Genomic DNA, 20,847 nt, shown 5'->3' with positions numbered 1-20,847 from the left:
TATTAGAAGTTCAGTCAGGATGGGGAGACTTAGGAGACACCCTCTAGATGTGTCTTCAGGAGGGATAGTCCTGGTCGTAGGACATCATGCTTGGTCAACAAAAAAGGGGAAGACCCCCAGCAAGGCAGATGGGTAAAATGACTCAGAACTGATGGGAGGATGGGACAGGACTGAGGGTTGCTTTACTCTTGTACATGGGTGCCTGTGAGTCAGATGGCAGTTGATGGCAGCTAACGACAATGCTAATAAAGCAACTACTGACTCAGAACCTGACCAATTTTTAGCCACATTTTCTTGCACCAAGTTGACTCTTCTAATAATGTACAATTGTTAACTGAGTTAAGAATAAGGCTGAAAGTATAAAGCCAATTTCTTAAGTTTTAACTTAGCTTTATCTTTGTACACTCTGAACATAGCTTTGACCCCCCCCAAAAAAAGAAATTCCATTAGGATATTCATCTAATTTAAACGCCTTTAAGATTGACGTCATTCAGTGTTCTAGTCACTGTTGCATCTCATACATTCTGTCAGACCTAATAATGACTGAAAATTTTCCACTCATTTATAGATCTAACTGAAAAATAGCTGTTAAATACATGTTATAGATAAACATAGATACACACATGCCTGTATCTTAAGAGGTGCAGCTGAATGAAGGTGGTTAGAGAAATGAGTCCTTTTTAAAACAACAGTTTTTTTCATGGGCCCTTATACCTCATAGAGGAGCCTTTATGGTCAAGCGGATAATGAATTGTGCTGCAAATCCAAAACCAGGCAGTTTGAATCTACCAGCTGCTCTATGGGAGAAAGATGGGCAATCACCTCTCATATGATGTGTAGCCTCTGAAAATCTGTAGGTAGCATGTGTGTGTCTACATATAATCAGTTTATGGCATTACAACAGCAAGTACTGAGTGTTAGACTTCAGGTCTTTTTGTTCATAAGGTTCGTAGGCAATCAACAATGATTTTGTATATCAGCAAATGATATTTTTATCATTTGAGAAGTGATTACTTTGAGAATTTTTATTCCAGCTATTTGCTTCAAAGTAGAAACATACTGCAACAAAAATTCAGCTTGAAATATTTTAACAGTTGGAAGAAGTTAGAGCGATTTTGTCTAAGCTCCCTGCTCAAATGTAGAAAACTAAAGTTCTTCTAGGTCAAGGGTTATATCATAAGAGAACAAGAATTGATGTTTCCACTTAGGTTCAATAGGATTTATAAACTCCCTTTATACTATATACATGTATATTTATACAACAGTGCAAGTGGAAAACTTATTCACTGAGTAAATTGTTCAAATTCATCCCAATTAGAGAAATAACTGGTTAACTTGAAACTAAAAGTTTATGAAGTTTAGATTCCATACTAATTTGTAGAGGGAATTTTGCATTTAGGAATAGAGAAAGAAACAGGAATGAAGGCACCTGGGTCTCCTGATTTACTACTATTCTACCTTGCCACAACCTAAGCTGTCATTTTTATGGGGGGGGGGGGGGTGTCTTGCCTAAAAGAGTAAAATGCCAGAGTTCTCCTGCTAAATTAGCCTAGTTCAAAGCCTTAAAATAGTAGAGAAACTAAAAGAAAGGTTTCTCATGCATTAAGTATTACAATTATTTTTTTCTATTAGAGGTTAACTTCTGAATCTTTGAATAATTGGTAAGATCACAAATTGCCAATAATCACTTCAATGTAGTATGCATGGTTTTGTACTATTCCTACTTTTTCCCCTTCCATACATAATCCTCTTTTAGTGTGTTCAGTTGGATAGTCAGTATTCTTTGCAGATGGATCTTCTGAAAGCTTGTGTTCTGTTGCTCACTAGGGTAGCAAAAATTATTTAACATAGTTCAAGAAATGCACTTCTAAACGAAACTGATTTCTAAAGGAACAGAAGAGCTGCTGTTCTGTGTGATCTGCAAGCCTTTCAATTAGCAACTAACTGAACCAGTGTACCACTAGAGTTCCTTTCCCAGGCCAGAGGAGGCTTTATTTAGCTCACACTTAAGGGTGTTCTCTTTTTTCAGATAGTTGCATGAGTATTTAGGTGGCTCATTTGTTGCGCATCTACTTTTTTTAAAAGCCAAGCATTCTCTCCTCCCACTCACCAAAGGGAAAAAAGACTACGGCAATAATAAAACTATAAATTCTTGTCCTGTGGAGTTTATATTCTAGTTGAGATTAGTTGCGTGTGTGTGTGTACACACACACTTATGTTATAAACTGGCCTGCTTAACAAATCCCTCGGTCTTCTATTTAGGTGATGGTAGTGGTTAGGTGCTGCTGAGTTGAGCACGACTCATAATGACCCTACCTATTTAGATAACTACTACTTAATACCCTCTTTAATGTTTCTCTATAGAATGTGAAGACCTACTAAACCACCACCACAGACCACCTGTTAATCTGACCATATAATAAGAAGTCATCAAATATTACTAAGACTGTATTTACCAGACACTTAGCACTATTAAGGAGGTTACAGAAAATTCTTTTGTTTGAAAACCCATTCTAAAATCTTTTTGGGAGGGGTTTTGTTTTAATTAAATGTAAGGATGACAAGGGGGAAAAAAACTCATGTTTTATTACAATCTTTCAAAAGTGTACACACACACACAATGTCTGGTAAGGGTATAACCAACTAAATCCTGCACTGACCTCTATGTACCTAGTGGGTATGTGGTGCCCTGGTTTGGAGTTGGGGTGAATATACATAGTGTATTGCATTTGCAATCTCATAGCTTCTGAGTTGGAGTCCCCTAACCCTAAATTTAACCTACCGCCAAAATACTACCTGTTAGCTAAATTGGAAATGTTCAGTAACCAATGATTTACAGTCTCATGTACTTTAGCCACAAATATGCATCAGGACAGAGGGCAACATGGGTAATAAAAAAACACAAGGATGAGAAAATAAATGCAAGAGACCAAAGGAACACAATTAGTGTAACATTTTCCCCCAAGAAATCATCACTTGTGCTCTGTAACCAACCTTACACATGCAATTATAATCATAACCAAAAAGCACTAATCACTTTTTTCTAGCCCATTTTCCCTGGAAATATAAGCAGCTGTTCTAAATACAGTGTAGCCATCAGTTTACTTCCATATGCACATGATCTGTATTTGCTAAAACCCTATTCAGAAATACTATATGGTGCTGTCATGTGCTGTTGAGTCACAGTTGACCCTCCAGGTTTTGGTCTGTGTACTTTTTTAAACTGGTTTGCTTACAATCATTCATATACACTGTATCTTATTCTAGGAGGTTTTCAGAGGCAGTACATTGCAAAGGTGGATAGGTCCATCTTTCTCCCACAAAGCAGCTGCTGGATTCAAATCATATGCCTTTGGGTTGGCAGCACAGCTCCATTTTATTATTAGGCCACCAAAGCTTCCTAAATATTATGTAGTTTTAAAAAAAAGACACGGTATACCTGACCAAGCCATGGTATTTTCAGTTCCTTTGCATGCACCTGAAATTTGGGACAATGAATTGGGAAGACCAAGAAATGGCTACCTTTGAATTATGCTTTCGGAGAGTATTGACTATATTGTAAATGGTCAAAAGAACAAATAAATAAGCCTCTTAGTGCAACCTTAGAAGCAAGGATAGTGAAAAAGTCTCACATATTTTGGACATTTTGTCATGAGGCCAGTTGTTAGAAAAAAGAGTATCATGTAAAAAGTAGAGGGGCAGCAAAACAGATGAGACTGACACGGTGACTGTAATAATAGGTATGAACATGATGGAGACTGAAGATGGCACAGACTGGCAGAAGATTTAGATGTTTTTCATAGGCTAGTATGAGTCATCAACAAAAAAAGTTCATAAAATAATCTCTGATCAGCATTAAGTGATCTGTCACTTGTTTAGGGAACTCTGGTTGCCTAGCAGTAAGCAGTTGAGCTGCAATTCCAAAGGCACAACAGTTCAAATCCACCAGCTGCTCAGCGGGAGGACTGGCAATCTGCTTTACTGCCTCTGTTAGCCCACTGAAGGATCAGCTCTGAGTTGATTCCAACTTGATAGCCTGTAACCACCACCACTCAGTCTGCTTTAACGCTTCTAGGTGTCCCAGTTGGACAGCGGTTAATGGACAAAAACCTGACACTGTGCTTCCAGAAAGAGTATTGCCTTGGAAATTATGGGGGCAGTTTGACTCTGGCCTACAGGGTCATCAGTTCGATGGTTTTGGTTATAATGTTTATTTTTTTTTAAATATTATGGTTTGGGTGGCAACTTAATTTCTTCAACAATTTATACATGTTTGTGACATGAGTTGCAGTCCCCTCATATAAAGCACACATGTAACAGCACTCTTCCCACTTCCTACCTAGGTTCCCCATTTCTGTTTGGCCATCTTCTCCCCCCCCCCACATCCCTCCCCCACCCGCTTTCTGAACTTTGTTTTTAGGAAAATAATGCTCCAAGTTCTGAAGAGCACATTCCTGATGGGTGTACACTGCTCAATTTATACGTCTATTGATTGGCTGAAAGGTGATCTCCAACACTTGTTTCAGTTCCAGGCTTCAGGGGATGTAATGGCTGTACTAGAGTTCTGCCAGTCTCTGTCAGACTAGGAAATCTACTCTTTTGGTTACCATTTCTTGCTACTTAAGATTCAAAGATGGTGAAACAATTATACATAGACAGGTTTGTCAGGGGCGCCAAATCTTAGGAAATTTTAAGAGTCAGAGAAAGAAGATTACTCCCAACAAGATGGACTGACACAGGGACTTAGCATATTAGAAATGAAGAGGATGGTGCAGGATAGGGCAAGGTTCAGATAGTCTTCATAGGGTCACTTTTAAGTCATAGGCCACTTGACTGCACCTAATAACTTCTTGCTACAATGTAATTTTTCTCCAGTGCCCTTATAGGTAGAGACATCTTTCTTCCATTCCCACTAAATGACGCAAAGCCAGCAACCAAAATACACCTATCCACTGATGCAGTTTTCAGAGACATACTGTGCATTAAATTGGCATTTTTGTAGGTAAAAATACTCAGAATACCAGCAATTTCCTGTAGTTCCATGCTCTCTAACAAAAAATGGATTAAATATATATTTAAAATTAGGTTCTGTGTTGTATTTTTCAGTGGAGTTAATGGGAATTTATCTGGCAAGAAGGTATGCCTGAGTCCTATGATAGTCTGGCCAATACACATTATGGCTAGTAGCTTCTATTACGCCAAAAAATGTTTAAAAGTCTGTTCTACCACAGGATAAATTTAAATCAGCTTAACAAAATCTTCTTTGGCATAATATTCTACTATTTTTTACTTTGTCCAGTTTTGTTTGGGATTTGATATCATCTTTCCAAGGACTATTCTGCTAACAACAAAAACCAACTGGACAGTGATTCATATTTAAAGTTTTCAAAATGAAGTATTTGGGCTCTCAACTACTAACTTTAGGAAGGGGGGAAAATTACTAATTGTTCAGGGAACCAAAGAAAGATTTGAAACATTTTTATTTCACATCTATTGACAATACCAGACAAGTTATAAACACACTCTTCAAGTTTTCCATATTTTAGTTCCATTAAAAACATGGACTATTAAAGCCACATTAGCGGCAGTTGATACTCGCAAAGAGGGATAGAAAAACCTTGAAATATTCTTAAGAATATTAACATTGCAAATGTATAGATAAAATTAACAAGGCCCAAAAAGCCACCAAGTAAGCCACACCTGTTTTTTTTAAGTGCCACCAAGTTTATCATCAACTTAGAAGAGGCACCCATTTTCTTCTGAGAACTGGGAATGGAAAAAGTCCTAAGTTCCATTAAGAAGTTAAGCACTGATGAGGGGTGTGTTGTTGAAGTAACTCCATATGCTTATCAACTTTCAAAAAAATCAATCTGTATGAAATATTTTGTGGGTCTTCATTTCATGCCTTTCTTCAAATGGCTCTTACAAACCAGCTGTAAAAGTTCCTCCTACCAGACACATACCTCAGAGTTGCCAATGATGTGCTTGTTTCCCAAGTTTCTACAGGATTAATATGAATTCAAGACTGCAGCTATGCAAAGAGCAGACCAATACTACTGAAACTATCCTCATTGAAGAGCTCCTACAGTTTAGATAGTTACAGGTAATTAAATGACTTGTAAAAGATTCACATATTTGCTTTAGGTACAAGTGCTCCTTTCTCCTTAATAACCAACTTCCTCCTCCAGTATTTTCTCCTTAATTTGCGAGTTATCACCTGTCTCTTAACCCAACCCTGTCCTAAAAGAACATGGTTTCTGAAATTGTGAGCCTGTGAAACAGTTCTGCATTGCTTTCACAATTGTGAACAGCAGTAATGAATCAGTATTTGAAAGGGTGCCTATGAAGGTAATAAGATAATACATATAGGCCTAAAATGACCGTTTCCAAAATCCTTAAATATGTGAGTTGGGAATTCCATACTCTTAATAAGAAAACCACTAAAACATGGACCAAAAATACTCTTAATAAGAAAACCACTAAAACATGGACCAAAAAAATGTAAGATTATTAGTTTGCTTATGCGGATTCATTTCCAAATTTTCGGGCACTCAGTATGGTAATAGGGAAGTTCTGGTGGCCTAGTAGTGAGCAGCTGTGCTGCTTTCCTGAAGGCACACGTTTTGAATCAGCAGCTGCTCCGGGGGCAGAAAGACAGGCATTGTCCTCCTCTGCGATCTACTGCCTCTGAAAACCCGTGGGAGGGTCAGCTATGGATTGGTTCTGACTGAACGGTACACAAACAACAATAATACAGTAATTTGTTAGCTATAATATTTTCTTAACATTGTATTACAACTGGTTTGTGAAAAAACTTTATGTAGACATTGTCAATAAATAGCACAAGAAAGATAGGTCCCGAACTTTTATTTGAATAAAAGCCTTATTTTAGGATAGTCACAGAACTATTTTAGGATAGTATGAGAACACAGAAATATGTAGCTATCAAACAGTAGAGGTTCTGTTTGGGTTTTTTGCATATGCCATTTATTTGGTGCTACTATATGAACTCTAAAGTTCAATTCTTTATTTCTTAAATCAGAGAGAGACCATATTGCTAATGAAAGACATTTTAAACAGTAATGTGGTATTAATGTTTATTAATAGTCTTAAGCTTAAAAATGTTTAAAAGATTATTAGTTGTATGTCATATATTCTAAATGTCTAACACAGAAAAATATAAAAGATGAGTGTTAATGATAAAGCAAATTTGAATGCTCAACGGTATACCAAAGATTCAGATTTTCTACATTCAAATAAGGAGCAATAAAAAGTCCATGCAATGATTTTAACAGTTACTGTGGGAAAAGCAGCTGTAGTGCATTAAGCATCTACTGACTTCCCTACTTACCATCTTCCTTTTCCTTTCTGCAATTTGTTCCTCTGACTCCATTTCTACTTCATTGCTAATAGGAGTCTTTTCTTCTATATCATCAATAAAATCAGGTTCCTGAAGGACAGAAATAACTGATTTATAGAAATGATATTTCATCAATAAATAAAATGTCTTTCAACCACAACTAATTGAACAATTTAAAATTACAAGCTCTACCTTGTATTTTTAAGATGTTTAGAACTGGTCTCCTAGCCCAAAAGCATTTCAAAATCAAATATTTTTTAAAAATATATTTTCTAATAAAAAAGAGTTCCTATCAGTAAAGAGCTTATCAGTGCCTACAAGTAGCCAGTCCTCATTAAATATTTGTTCAATAAAAAGCTTACATTCTTAGCAAAGATAGTATAAAGGAAATTACTAAGACCCTGCTTTATATTTTTACATTGCAATGACCCTTTCTAATTTCTCCTTAGGGTCATATACCAAAAATTGCATGTTCTTGCTGACATTTCCCTCAAAAATCTTACTGTTCTGTAGTATCTTTATAAAACTGATAAGTGGAAGACAATTTTATGATTTACGATTTTATTAAGAACATTTATTGTAAGCATAAATGAATGGCCATTTGGAAGTTTTTTAAAAAGCACCCAAGCTTTTAAAAAAGTCTTATAATCACATAATCACTTCCGTCCACCATAAAATATAATTGACTGAAAAATATTCTTAATAAGCAATTTTATATAGAATAAAAAAGGTTAAAAAAATAATAAATTGCTTTCCCCTATTCAATTAGTTTTCTGTCATCTAAAATTCCTAGAGCATGGCTCAGTACCTGATTGTTTGACACTGAAAGTCTCAGTGGAGAGAGCTTTCTCTGTTTAGTTTCCGGACTCCTCATTTTGTTAGCTGTTCCTTCACAATCCAAAGTAATATTCTGATTTTGTGTATCTTTTTCTTTTGAAATATCCTTGTCTTTTTTTCCTTTTTTCCTTCTGGTCTCATAACCACTATTGATGTTCTCCGTGGATTCAGAACTACGTTTTAGAACAGGGCACTCTGGATTTTCTTTGAGGCATGCGCAATCCACTTTGTACTTACTAGAAAGACAATAAATTATTTACCCAAGATATAAAACAAACCTACACAATTTTCTAACACATTTAAGCTCTAATTCCATAAAATTGTATTTTTAGAAATTCTTACTTTTTACTAGTTTACATTTCTAGTTATTATCACAAATGAAATTTTATTTTCTCATAAAACAAGGGGCTAGAGATATGATGCTTGGAAGGGTGGCAAGGTTGCCGAAGGAGAGGAAGACCCTCGACCAGGTGGACTGACATAGGGGCTGCCGCAATGGGCTCTAGTGTGTTAGGAAGTGTGAAGAAGACACGGGATAGGACAGAGTTCAAATCTGTTGTTCACAGGGTCGCTATGAGTCGTAATGGAAGTTTCTGATCAGAGGTGGAGTCTTGGGCCACAGAATAAAAAACAGTAAAAGGTTTGCTTTTTATTTTTTGCTTTTATTTTAAGGTAATATGATATTGTACCTGACACAAAAGAACACTAAAGCAAAAAGCATAATTATTTCAGTGGTTTGAAATTGGACTTAAATAAAAAATAATAAAACCACTGCTATTGAAGTGATTTTATTCACAGCAACCCTGTTAGGTAGGATAAATATAAACTTTAATTAGTTTTGTCTTGTAAGGAATTCTTTGAATTGTTAGATTTCTTTGGAAAGACTTCTTATAATTTTAAAGTTATTCATTTTCCCCTTATTAAATGTTTCATTTAAGTCCTTTTCAATGAAAGATTGAAAAAAAATTGCATGATGACTTGCAAAGTAATGATAATTATTTATATTTACAGATGAGCTAAAAGGTTAGAGAGGGTCAGTATCTTGTCCACAGTCATAGGTAATAAGCAGCAGAGATGAAATTCAGATACAAGTATATTTAATGCCAAAATCCCCACATTCTTCATCTCTTCAATAGTTCTCCACACTGCCCTCTTTATGGTACTGTCAAGATTTAGCTTATCTTTATTTAGGATGCATGCTAAATGCCTAAATCTGAGTTCATAAAAACTGAATTTGAATTGAATTAATTCCAACTTAGTGACCCTCCATCAGGTTTCTGAGGCTGTAAATCATAACTGGAAGAGAATGCCTGTCGTTCCTCCTATAATCAAGCAGCTGATAGATCCAAGCCAATGGATCCAATGGACTTTTCTGTTACCAGTCTAATACATCAAGCAGTCTAACATTGTCAGGATTCTTTGCATTAACAGAAGTCTCCAATTTTGTTATGATAAAAGTAATTTAATTTTCCAGTTTTCTAATATTCCTACTTATTTACTTTCAATGCTGATAGGAAGGTATACATCAGATTGTTTAATTCTGTGTACTGGCTAGAATTAAAATATTTATTGTCCTTCCCTCAAAATCAGGTCTTGAGAGAAACTCTATTAGGTATGTACCTTCATTTTAGGATAATAAATACAATAAAAATGGTAACAGCTAATTTTTAGTAAGCACTGACTTTCTGCCACAATGCAGCTCTGATGGCCTTGTGGCTGAGGAGTTACACTGCCAACCCAAAGGCAGGTGGCTCGAATCCTACAGATTGTTTCAGGCAGAAAGATGAGCCATATCCTCCTGAGCAATTTACAGCCTCTGAAAACCTACTGGAAGGTTAGCTTTGAACTGAACCCAACTTGACACCAATGAGCCTGTGCCCCTGTTTATTTCCAACACTTTATTTTGTATTAACCCTTTTGTAACATGAGACCCATATGTTCTCCCTATAGGGGTTTAATGGGAAATACTTATCCTACTTTTAGCATGTTACCTTCTGCTGGGGCCAACTTAACTGCATGAATCTAAAGAAATACATCTCGTACTGCTAATTCCAGCACCAGAAACCTCTTACAACATGTCTCAGTGGTAAGGAATTGCACTGTCAACCCAAAGCATGTGGTTCAAGTTCACCAACTGCTCAGCAGAATAAAGATTAGCAATCTCCTCCCATGCAATTTACAGCCTCTGAAAACTAGCTGGAGGGTGAGCTATGATTTAGTTCCTACTGGATACATGACAATAACAAACAAAAAACTCAGATCTTTTATTCCCATTTTATTCAGAATTCCCTCTGCTGAAAGCACTGCGAGTAAGAGCTGACTCCATGACACTGAAAACAGATTTTTCAACAAAAAAATTCAAAGCAGAAAATAATTTGGTCTTGAATGGGTTAACTTCTGATTCTTCAAAACATTCTTGTTAGATATACTCTCCTTATATTACAGATGAAGTAATGACACACACAAAAAAATGAAGAAATTGGTCCAAACTTACACAGCTAGTAAGTGATCGGGCTAGGACTTGAAACTAGACAGTAAGAGTTTATTCTTAACCACTACACAGTCTCTTCAATTAATGTATTTTCCAAGGGAGAACAGTGCTCAGGTCTTCAGTTCATAGGGTTGCTATGAATCGTCTATGACTTGACGGCACTTAACAGCAAACAGTAAGGGAGAAAAGTCAGTAAGTTGTGTTGTGTGCCACTGAGTTGGAGCTGACCCTCCAGTGGGTTTTCAGAGGCAATAAGTCTTATTGGCAGCGACCATCTTTCTCCTGCAGAGCAGCTCTGATGGCCTAGTGGTAAGAAGCTACGCTGCAATACCAAAAGCATATACAGTTTGAATCCACCAGCTACTCTGCAGGAGAAGGATGGGCAGTTTCCTACTGTGCAATTTACTGGCTCTGAAAACCTGCTGGAAGGTCAGCTATGAGTTCTAACTCAACAGCATACAACAGCAGCAAGGGAGAAATGGGTAGGAAAAAGAATGTTATGTGTCAGATGACCTTCCAGGGGCTTTTTAGAGGCTATAAATAGCACAGGAGATTGTGCCCAGCAATTCCACTCATAGGTAATTCACATGGAAATAACATGTAAACAGCAGGTATGCTCAGAAAGTCATAGGAGCATTTTTTGTTAATCTAAACCAGTGTTCTTGAATCTATTTTGAATTGCCATGTTTTTTGTCAGGTTTCCAAGGCTGTAAATCTTTGTAAGATGAAACTTCTTCATCTTTCTCCCCCGAGTAAGGAAATTCAAACCACCAACATTTTGGTTAGCAGTTCAACACATAACATACTATGCCAGGGATGAACCATACAAAGTTACTTATAATATGGTTCAATATAACAAAATTAATGGAGAAAGGCTGAAAGTAAATTAATATGTAAGAATTTATATAATAAAGTTTCAAATCATAAAATATTAGATTGTGATTTTTTTTAAAGAAATGGAATACTATGCAGCACTAAGGAGCAACAATTTTGTAAAATACTATAACATGGAAGAGTCTAGAGAGCATTATGCTGAGTGAACTAAGTCAGTCTCATAGGACAAATACTGCATAAGACAATGTAAAAATAGAAGGATAACTAGTAAGATGTATATAAAAATTCAAAGGGGGAAGGAGTTGGGGGCCAAAGAGCAGAGTGTGGGGAAGGAAGGTAAGTCACTAAGATAATGGTTTGGTGGTAGAGGGGAGGAGTGACAGAATTAGGAGAGATCCACAGGGAACCTGAAAAGATTGAGTAGTAGTAGTAATAGATCAATGATAATTAATTTTATAAAACAAGGTCTATGATATTATGAAACAATGTGAATGAAGGAATGTATGAAACACAACGCACATACATGAATGAACACAATGTATACAAATTTTGTAGACAAATCAATATTAAATTTAAATAAATATCTTTTGCAGAGTTGTTGTTAAGTGCTGTCGAGTAGTAGACAACTCACAGTGATCCTATGAATGAAAGACCTGAACACCTGTATAACTTTTATCATTTCTCAACATTCACAGTTTCCAGAAGCAAGCTATTTTGGAAGTGGATGCCATTCCTGCTTCCAAGCTTGTTTTAAATGGGAAGCTCCTCCAAACACTGTCCACCATGGGTAACCATTATCACATCTGACACATCAGTGTCACAGTGTTTAACATCATAGCAACCACGAGTTACCTCTGTACAGCAAATGGAAAGACCAGTGCTACACCACTTAGTAGAATGTTTGACCAAAAACAATTAAAACAAGGCCTGAGGGCCACAGATTAAAATCACCTACCTTTGGCTTGGTAGCATAACTTTCTATTGAAACCTCAAAAAAACACCCTAAATTAAAGCTGGCAAGAACAATGAGGCTTTGCCTCACATACTTTGGGCATGATGCTAGGAAGGGCTATTCCTTGGAGAAGGACAAGATGCTGGGAAGGTCGGGGAAGAAGAGAAAGACTCAACTAAGTGGACTGACACGGTGACTGCTGCAATGGGCTCTTGTGTGTCAGGAAGTGTGAGGATGGCTCAGGACAGGACAGGATTTAGATCTTTTTTGTTCATAGGGTCGCTATGAGTCATACTCAATTCACAGCACCTAACAACAACAACCATGTCTGTTAAGGAGAAAAGAAAGATAAAAGATGCAATCTGGATGTTAAACAGAAAGGGTCTTTTTTTGCCCCCCCCCCTTGATTTGGGGCATACATACATCATTTTTGCACTGCTATTTATACCTTTAGGGTATTAACTTTTTATACAATTACATTGATATTTCTAGAGTCAGGATATTTTTCTTTTTCCTAAAGTCTGAAAATAGTTCTGCATTTTAATGAAGGATCTCTAACGAATCCTTTGTAGTTATGCTGCAAAGAAAATCTGGTACAAGTTCTTTTGCTTTTGACAGGCAAAAATACATATTACTAATTTATACTGATAAGCCAAATTACCTATATAACTAAAATGATATCTCCTGAAATAGAATAAAAAGAAAAATTGAAATTCATACCTAAACTAAGTCAATGTAGTAAGGCTGCTTTATAGTTACTATGAACATTTACATCACAGTAACAATCCAGGAAAGTTCCTGCTTCTGAGTCACAACACTCTAGCAAATTTTCAGAGGCTGTAAACCAAATGGGAGAAGACTGCCCATCTTCCTCCAAGAGAGCACAGAAGGATTTGAACTATATGGCCTTTTGGCTAGCAATGTAGATTTCTATGGGTGATATCACCAGATCTCCCCCAATAGTAATTAGAGGGAGTTAAAAAACTAAACAATGACATAATGCCAAGATGATTAAAAAATTGTTTATTTTCATGTACTTTTCACTTTCTCACGGTAAAGAAAGGTAACAGTATTGTTTAAATTATCACAAAATAGATTTGAAAAGCAAAAAATAGCATATTTATAGATATGAACTTACCAATTCCCATAATCAAAATCAAAAGCAATAGTAATTTCAGTTCCCTTTGGAATATTTTGTGTAGAATAAATGTATAGATGTATAGTTCCATCTTCAATTTCATGTCTCACCTGTTAATTCATAGAAATAGAAAATTATTCTTAAACCTTTTCCTACTTTAGAAGCCACTCATCCTCGAATTTTTAAACTATTAAAATATTTTACAAATAACAATTTGGAAAATAAGCCATTACTTATAAACTTGTAACAACAAATCAGTTTTCAACTGGAAAGGAGATAAATCAGTTTTGAAACAGAATATCTCTGCTGAATACCAAACTCTACCGTATGGCATTAATAAAAATGATATCTCATCATTCAAAGATTCACCTTTCTCTAAAATTTAACATCTTTGGAATTATATATCTTAAAGTTACATATCTTAAAATTAATGTATTGTCAAGTTAGAACCAATTCTCAGTTGACCCTCCAGTAGGTTTGCAGAGGCAGTAAATCACTAGGGAGAAGACTGCTCACCTTTCTCCTGTGGAGCAGCTGGTGGATTCAAACTGCATGCCTCTGGGTTGGCAGCTCAATTCCTTACCACTAAAGCCAACATAACTCCCCCTGCTGTATGATTAGGATTGCTTATTTTGGCATACAGAAAAAAAAATCTTTTTTATGCTAAAAAAATATTTATAGTAGTACATAGAATCTACTTTCGTGTTCAGCTTTGTTCTCTAACTTGATCAAATATTAGCATGCACTTGCCCTCTTGTAATTTATAGAGCTTCTAGGATAAATAGGAAGTAATCCAGTATTTTTTTTCTTAACAAAGAAAATCACAATTTTTTCAATGTGCAAAATAATTTTTAAGGCCTCAGTTTATATCACGCAAAGTTTTACAACAAAAACATTCTGGGTGACATAAAATGTATTAGTTAAAACTGTCTTAGGCTATCAGATTTTACATTTAATATTCAGATCTCTACCCAAACCCCTACAAGGATTTTTATAAACTTACCTCTGCATTGGGAGTACAAGAACGCCTGATGAACCGAGCCTCATTCCCAAAAGTCCTTGCATCAACACACATCTCTAGTCCATGGAACTTAGAATAGAATAACACAAAAGGGTATGGTCTACAAAGAAAGAAAACGCATTGCATTTTAAAAATAGCAATCTTTTGTTATTCTACAGAGGTAAACTGATAAGGAAACTTAACATAGAGTTTCATTTCTAGAAGGCTCACTATAAATAATGATGCCAAGATTTGGATAAAAGCAATCTGATTCTAAAACTGTTCTTAGCCATTATTATAATTGCTTATAGTTGCCTGTTTCTATACCCTACCTTAATCAAGGATAGTTGAAGGTGGGCATTCAAATTTATAAACAAAGTGACTACTCCCTTTATGCAATGATTCATAATCAGAAACCTTTAAAGGTTCTAATTAACTAATGTATTTTAAAGTCTTTGATGTGTATCCCTTTCAGGTCAAATATAGCATATAAAACAGATTTGTTGTGTAATATTGTAAGTAAAAATGTTTAAATTTATAAACAAAAAGTTTTCCTAATTGGACCACAGACAAGGAATGTTACTTCTAGAGATAATACATTATATGCTATTACAATGCCCAGAAGAAAGATGCTAGAAGTACTGGCAATAATGTAGGATCAAACTGAATACTGTCTAAAGAGATGGGAATTTTTCCTTAGTCACTCACCATATTGCCTTTTGGGGTTCTAAAAATGATACGGAATTCTCACAGGTTCCTGAATGTTCCTTATAATCTCAGATAATCAGAATATAGTTCATATTTACCTATATGGGAGCCCTGGTAGCACTGTAGGCTAAACACTGTGCTGCTAAGCAAAAGGTCACACATGTTTGAACCCACCAGTCATTCCATGGGAGATAAATAAGGCAGTCTCCTTCCAAAAAGATCTCTAGCCTCAGACACCCTCTAAGACAGTTCTTCACTGCCCTGTAGGCTTGTTGTAAATCAAAACTGACTTCACAGCAGTGTGTTTGGTTTTTATTGGTGTCAGGTCACCAGCTGGTACAAATGGTTTATACCTCACTACTAATCTAAAAGTTAGCAGTTCGTTCTACCCTACTCAGTTGGTACAGCCAAAGAAAGCCCTGGCAAGCTTCTCAGTGAGCATTCTACTCCATAGTACATGAGATCCCATGAATTACAAACAACTTAAGAAGCAAAGGGCTTGGGTTTTTCAAATTTGTTTACATTGCTGTTAGTTTCTATTAGAAATATTTAGAAGATTTGAGATTTTTAGTAAAACATGATATTGATGATCTTTTGGCAAGACATTGATAATATGTCTGCTACTTTCTGATTTTTTTCCTACTGATTTTTATGTTTTATTATAGTTCAAAAGTTATCATCATTGCTCAACTACAGTTTTTAATACAGAAATTATCACTTGGAGGAAAATACATATAAATGCAATATTAGTTTAGTAAAATAGCCAAAAATGAGTACTTAACTACAGAACACTACAGAAAAAATGAAAATATACCTCTTAAAGAAATACCCATTTGCTTCAAACTGTTCCCTCAGCATAAACTTCCCTCTGTATTCAATGATAAGTGCATCAGGAGGCAAATCTTTTGCAGACTTGAGAATTTTCTTATTCTTTTGTATATGGCTCTAAAATCAGAGTAAATGATGAAGTAAGTTAAACCTGATAGCTTTTAGTATAGCTGTTTAAGATATACAAAAAAAGTATAAAAAAGAGGGTTTTTTAAAGAAAATTTTTAAACTATATTTACCTCTACAGGAGGTTTGAAGAGTATATTATTAGTATTCAAATCTGATTTACTAATTTCTTTTTTGTCATTTCCATTGCCTAATCTCATAGCTATTCGTTGTGCCTCCCTCTGAACTCCCTCACTATACTGGTTATTATTTGCCTCTTCATAGCGATCCATCCATGCTTTGATTTTTGTCTCCCATCCAAAATTTGAACCATCAGATGAAGGATCAATCTCTGGTGCTGAACCCTAAAATAACAGTAAGCAAATCATTAATATATAAAGTTGTTTATACATAAAACATAAATTAAAAGCTATATAAAAGATTATAATATAAATTAGAAATAAGATTTGGCTTCCTAAATTGATCCCAGTAGAAAAAGACAAATCAGCAGTCTACAACATTTTCTTACTGCATACTAGATATATACAGATTGGAAAATGTAAAGAAACACAGAATAGCAGAAAATAAACTTTACCATCACTATTAAACTCTCAAAACTCTGGTATGAATTCCAGCTAATAATTAAAAAAGGAAATCTATGAATTTTTAATTTTAGAGAAAACATGCCAAAAAAACAAGAACTACTACTATATACAGATAAGTCTGGTAACACAAATCTGCAATTATGTGATCTACAGGTTTCATATTAAGACTATAACTCCTGACTTAACACTAGAATACCAACACCTTTTACAATAAAAATATACTTTGATATACTACTTTTAACATAATCTATAATCCATAATGTTGTTTGGAACCAACTCATAACTCACCCTCCAGCAAGTTATCAGAGGCAGTAAATCACATGTGAAGAGAGTGCCCCTCTTTCTCCCATGGAGCAAGCTGGTGGATTTGAACCATGTGCGCTTAGAATTGTAGTGCAGTATCTTACCACTAGGCAACCATAATCCATAATACACATGACAATTTTTACCTTATGTCAAATTTATTAGGTGTATAATCCATAATTTTGTTTGTTGTTGTTATGTGCCGTCAAGTCGCTTGTGACTTATAGCGACCCTATGTACAACAGCCCTAAACTCCGCTCTGTCCTGTGCCAATCGCACAGTCTCTGATACTCCCATCCCAATTATTCCAGTCACTGAATCAATCCACCTCATAGAGGGCCTTCCTCTCCTGCGCTGGCCCTCCACCCTCCCAAGCATGATGTCCCTCTCTAAGGACCGGTCTCTCCTCACAACATGTCCAAAGTATGTTAGACAGAGCCTCAGAATCCTTGCCTCCAAGGAGCCACCCGGTTTAACCCCTTCCAGGACAAATCTGTTTGTTTTCCTAGCAGTCCATGGTATTCTCAATACTCTTCTCCAGCACCACAGCTCAAAGGCATCAATTCTCCTTCTATCCTCCTTGGTCATTGTCCAACTCTCTGATGCATAACAAGTGATTGCGAAGACCATGGCCTGTATCAGATGCACCTTAGTCTCCAGAGAGACACCATTGCTCTTCAGTACTTTGGAGAGGTCCCTAACAGCAGACTTTCCCATGGCAATGAGCCTTTTAATTTCCTGGCTGCTGGTGCCAAGACTGTTGACTATGGAGCCAAGCAAACTAAAGCTGTGTATAATCTCAATCTCTTCACCATCCATCCTGATGCTGCCGATTGGTCCAGTGGTGAGAATCTTTGTCTTCTTGACATTGAGCCTCAATCCATATTGGAGGCTGCAGTCCTTGACACTCTGCAGCAGGCGCTTCAGGTCCTCCTCAGTTTCAGCAAGCAGGGTTCTGTCATCCACATGATGCAGATTGTTGATAAATCGTCCACCAATCTTGAGCCCACATTTCTCCTCCATAATACATGATAAAATTTACGTAAGGTAAAAAATAATTCCCAGAATGTGAAATTAACTAAAACAGTTCACAGTCTTATTATGAGGACATGAACTGTCTGACTTAAAAGTGCTTACTCCTCCTCTATTAAAAAAAATCCAAGTCCATTGTCTTAAAGTGACTCTAAAACTTGGAGGGTTTGAATGCTGAATGCCAGGTGGGTATCTAAAGGTTACTACATCTTTTCTTAATGTGGTACAAAATAAGAGAATACATGTCTAATTAAAAAGCAGTTTATTAAGAAGCATAATTACTAAACATTCTAAAATGTATTAAAACTTGGACTTCCTAATGGCAAGAAGTTGCACTGCAATCCCAGAGGTGAGCAGTTCAAATCCACCAGATGCTCTGCTGGAGATGGAGGGACAATCTCTTCCTGTATCAGTCAGATCTGATTTGATGGTACACACACAACAAACTTAGAAAAATATTTAAAAAAAACAACTTGGACTTTCACCATACTATTTAATGCCTGTTTGCAATTTTAGGACAAAACCCAACCAAATCACATAATGAAATGAAAAGCTATCTTTTGGTTATCTTCAATCAACACTATAATGGATATAAACAATTCAAATTATAGATCCTATTTAGCAATTTCTTTTCATGATATTGAAAACCTTGATGAGAAAAACAGATTCATCCTATAATATTCCTAAGCATGCACATATACAGAGTAACATATTACTAAAATTTGCCATCATCTCAGTCTCCGTATGAGTGACCAATCTTTAATAAAATGTATCATTCTTTTCTCCAATGAAATATATAGGAAGCAGCTCAACTATTCCATGGAGATAGGCTTATTTTAGGAATGATTTTCTATATACACCTATATTATAGTGGATCATTTTGATAAAATAATAAGACTTTTAATTACAGAGTACACTGGTTATCCAGTTCATACTAAGACAAGATTTTTACAAAATATGAGAGACTACTTTTTTTATGGAGGTCTGGTGGTGTAGTCAGTAGTAGCATGGTGCACTAACTAAACAAAAGGCCATGCATCTTGATCAATTCAAATCCACCAGTGGATCCACAGAATAAGATAGCAGTACCCTTAAGATTTGCAGCCTTGGAAACCCAGTAGTCACTATGGTTGGAATCAGCTTAATGGAAGTGAGTATTAGAGATTACTTCTTATTTACGCTATCCACTGCATTTTTATAGAAATATATTCAGCCTTGTCCCTACCCCAGCAATTTCAAACCTATAAAATTAAGGATGCATTCTAATTAAAAAACAAGGTAAAAATGATTAGTTTACTTTATGCTTCTAAGGTTGCACAACTGTGATTTCACATTATATTATGACATTTCATTAAATCACTAGAATCCCAATTATATAAATTTTCAAAATTCAAATGTTATTCTATAGTCATATTTCTAATATATTACTAGATAGGTACTGGAAATATGAAATATAGTTATAATTAAGATTCAGATTATCTTCTGCTTAAAGTTTAATACTAAACATTTTTTCTATACCTCATTTATTTAATGTAGGTTCTTTGGTTTTGATTTTGTGATGAGTAAAGCTTATAGAACAAATTGGTCTTCCACTGAATCATTCATATACATTTTGTTTTGTAACATTAATTACAATGTTACAGAATTTCTCCTTGTAATTCTCATTTCCTCATTCTTCTATTCTGACCCTTCCTGCCTTATGGGCTTTTATTCTCTGATCAAATGCTGCTCTTTTGACTTTATTTGGTTGGTTCTTTAAGGAGTGACTGCTTCTCTTGTGTTACTGGTCTCCATATATGCCTATTCTGCTAAAAATTGAACCATGGGGTAAACTCCTCCAGTTTCTATCAGATTAATAAAAAGGCTTGGCCCTTTTTCCTTCTTTTTTTTTAATGTTTATTATTTTGTTCTCCATTTTTCCTCAGTCTATCCAGGATCTTCTAGTGTGATCTCTTTTAGAGTGGTCAACACTGGTAGTAGCCTGGTACTGTCTAGTTCTTCTACACTTTGGAAGTTGAGGTCCATGTGATCCATAAATCCTATAGAATGTTGCAGGATATCTTTGCTTTTCTTCTTTTTTGTTCTAGTCATGGCTGCTTGTAAACTTTTAAGACCTCACCAAAAGAGGATGTAGAATCTTGGTGATTACATTATGCCAGATGACTCTGATGCTCCCTAATATTATGGTCCCAAGGTCTCAGAACCAGCAATACATTTCCTCAGGTGTTTGGATATGATTATCTTCTGCTTAATGTTTTAATACTGTTAATAAACTTCAATGAACCTCCTGGTGGGAGTTATGCTGCTAATCTAAAGGTGGCAATTCTCTGCCAGTTCAAATCTGCCAACAGCTTGGAGAAGATGAGATGGGCAAACTCTTCCTATGCAAATTATAGCTTTCAAAACCCAGTTGAAGAGTCAGCTGGGAGTCTCTTCCTACTCTATGGCAATGAGGTTGAGTCTTCTGAGTAAATTATAAGGCTGATGTAACAATTTAACAAGACTATTCTATGATTCTACTTCTAGTACAGATACTAATAAGCAGTGAAATGACAAACAATATAGAGATCACAAAGACTTTAGATAAGCAACCACTTAATAACTTATATTACTTAATAACTTAAGTTATATATAACTTAATAACTTCAATAATT

At 35.7% G+C, this 20,847-nt stretch overlaps 1 protein-coding gene across 1 annotated transcript in view; it reads right to left on the bottom strand.

Moving 5' to 3' along the window:
* KMT2E (lysine (K)-specific methyltransferase 2E) overlaps nucleotides 1-20,847 on the bottom strand; it is an 84,303-nt gene that overhangs the window by 13,567 nt on the left and 49,889 nt on the right. Inside the window, exons 10-15 of the mRNA XM_006882615.1 lie at nucleotides 16,388-16,618; nucleotides 16,135-16,265; nucleotides 14,616-14,733; nucleotides 13,613-13,722; nucleotides 8,169-8,433; nucleotides 7,352-7,450 (exon numbers count right to left, since the gene is read on the bottom strand). Of these exons, the coding sequence (XP_006882677.1) occupies nucleotides 7,352-7,450; nucleotides 8,169-8,433; nucleotides 13,613-13,722; nucleotides 14,616-14,733; nucleotides 16,135-16,265; nucleotides 16,388-16,618 (954 nt within the window). The remainder of the gene's footprint in view (nucleotides 1-7,351; nucleotides 7,451-8,168; nucleotides 8,434-13,612; nucleotides 13,723-14,615; nucleotides 14,734-16,134; nucleotides 16,266-16,387; nucleotides 16,619-20,847) is intronic.

This window comes from Elephantulus edwardii, unplaced genomic scaffold (assembly GCF_000299155.1).
Source record: "Elephantulus edwardii isolate Elephantulus edwardi_28Jun2011 unplaced genomic scaffold, EleEdw1.0 scaffold00022, whole genome shotgun sequence".
Taxonomy (NCBI): domain Eukaryota; kingdom Metazoa; phylum Chordata; class Mammalia; order Macroscelidea; family Macroscelididae; genus Elephantulus; species Elephantulus edwardii.
This window is presented reverse-complemented; position numbering and strand designations above follow the sequence as displayed.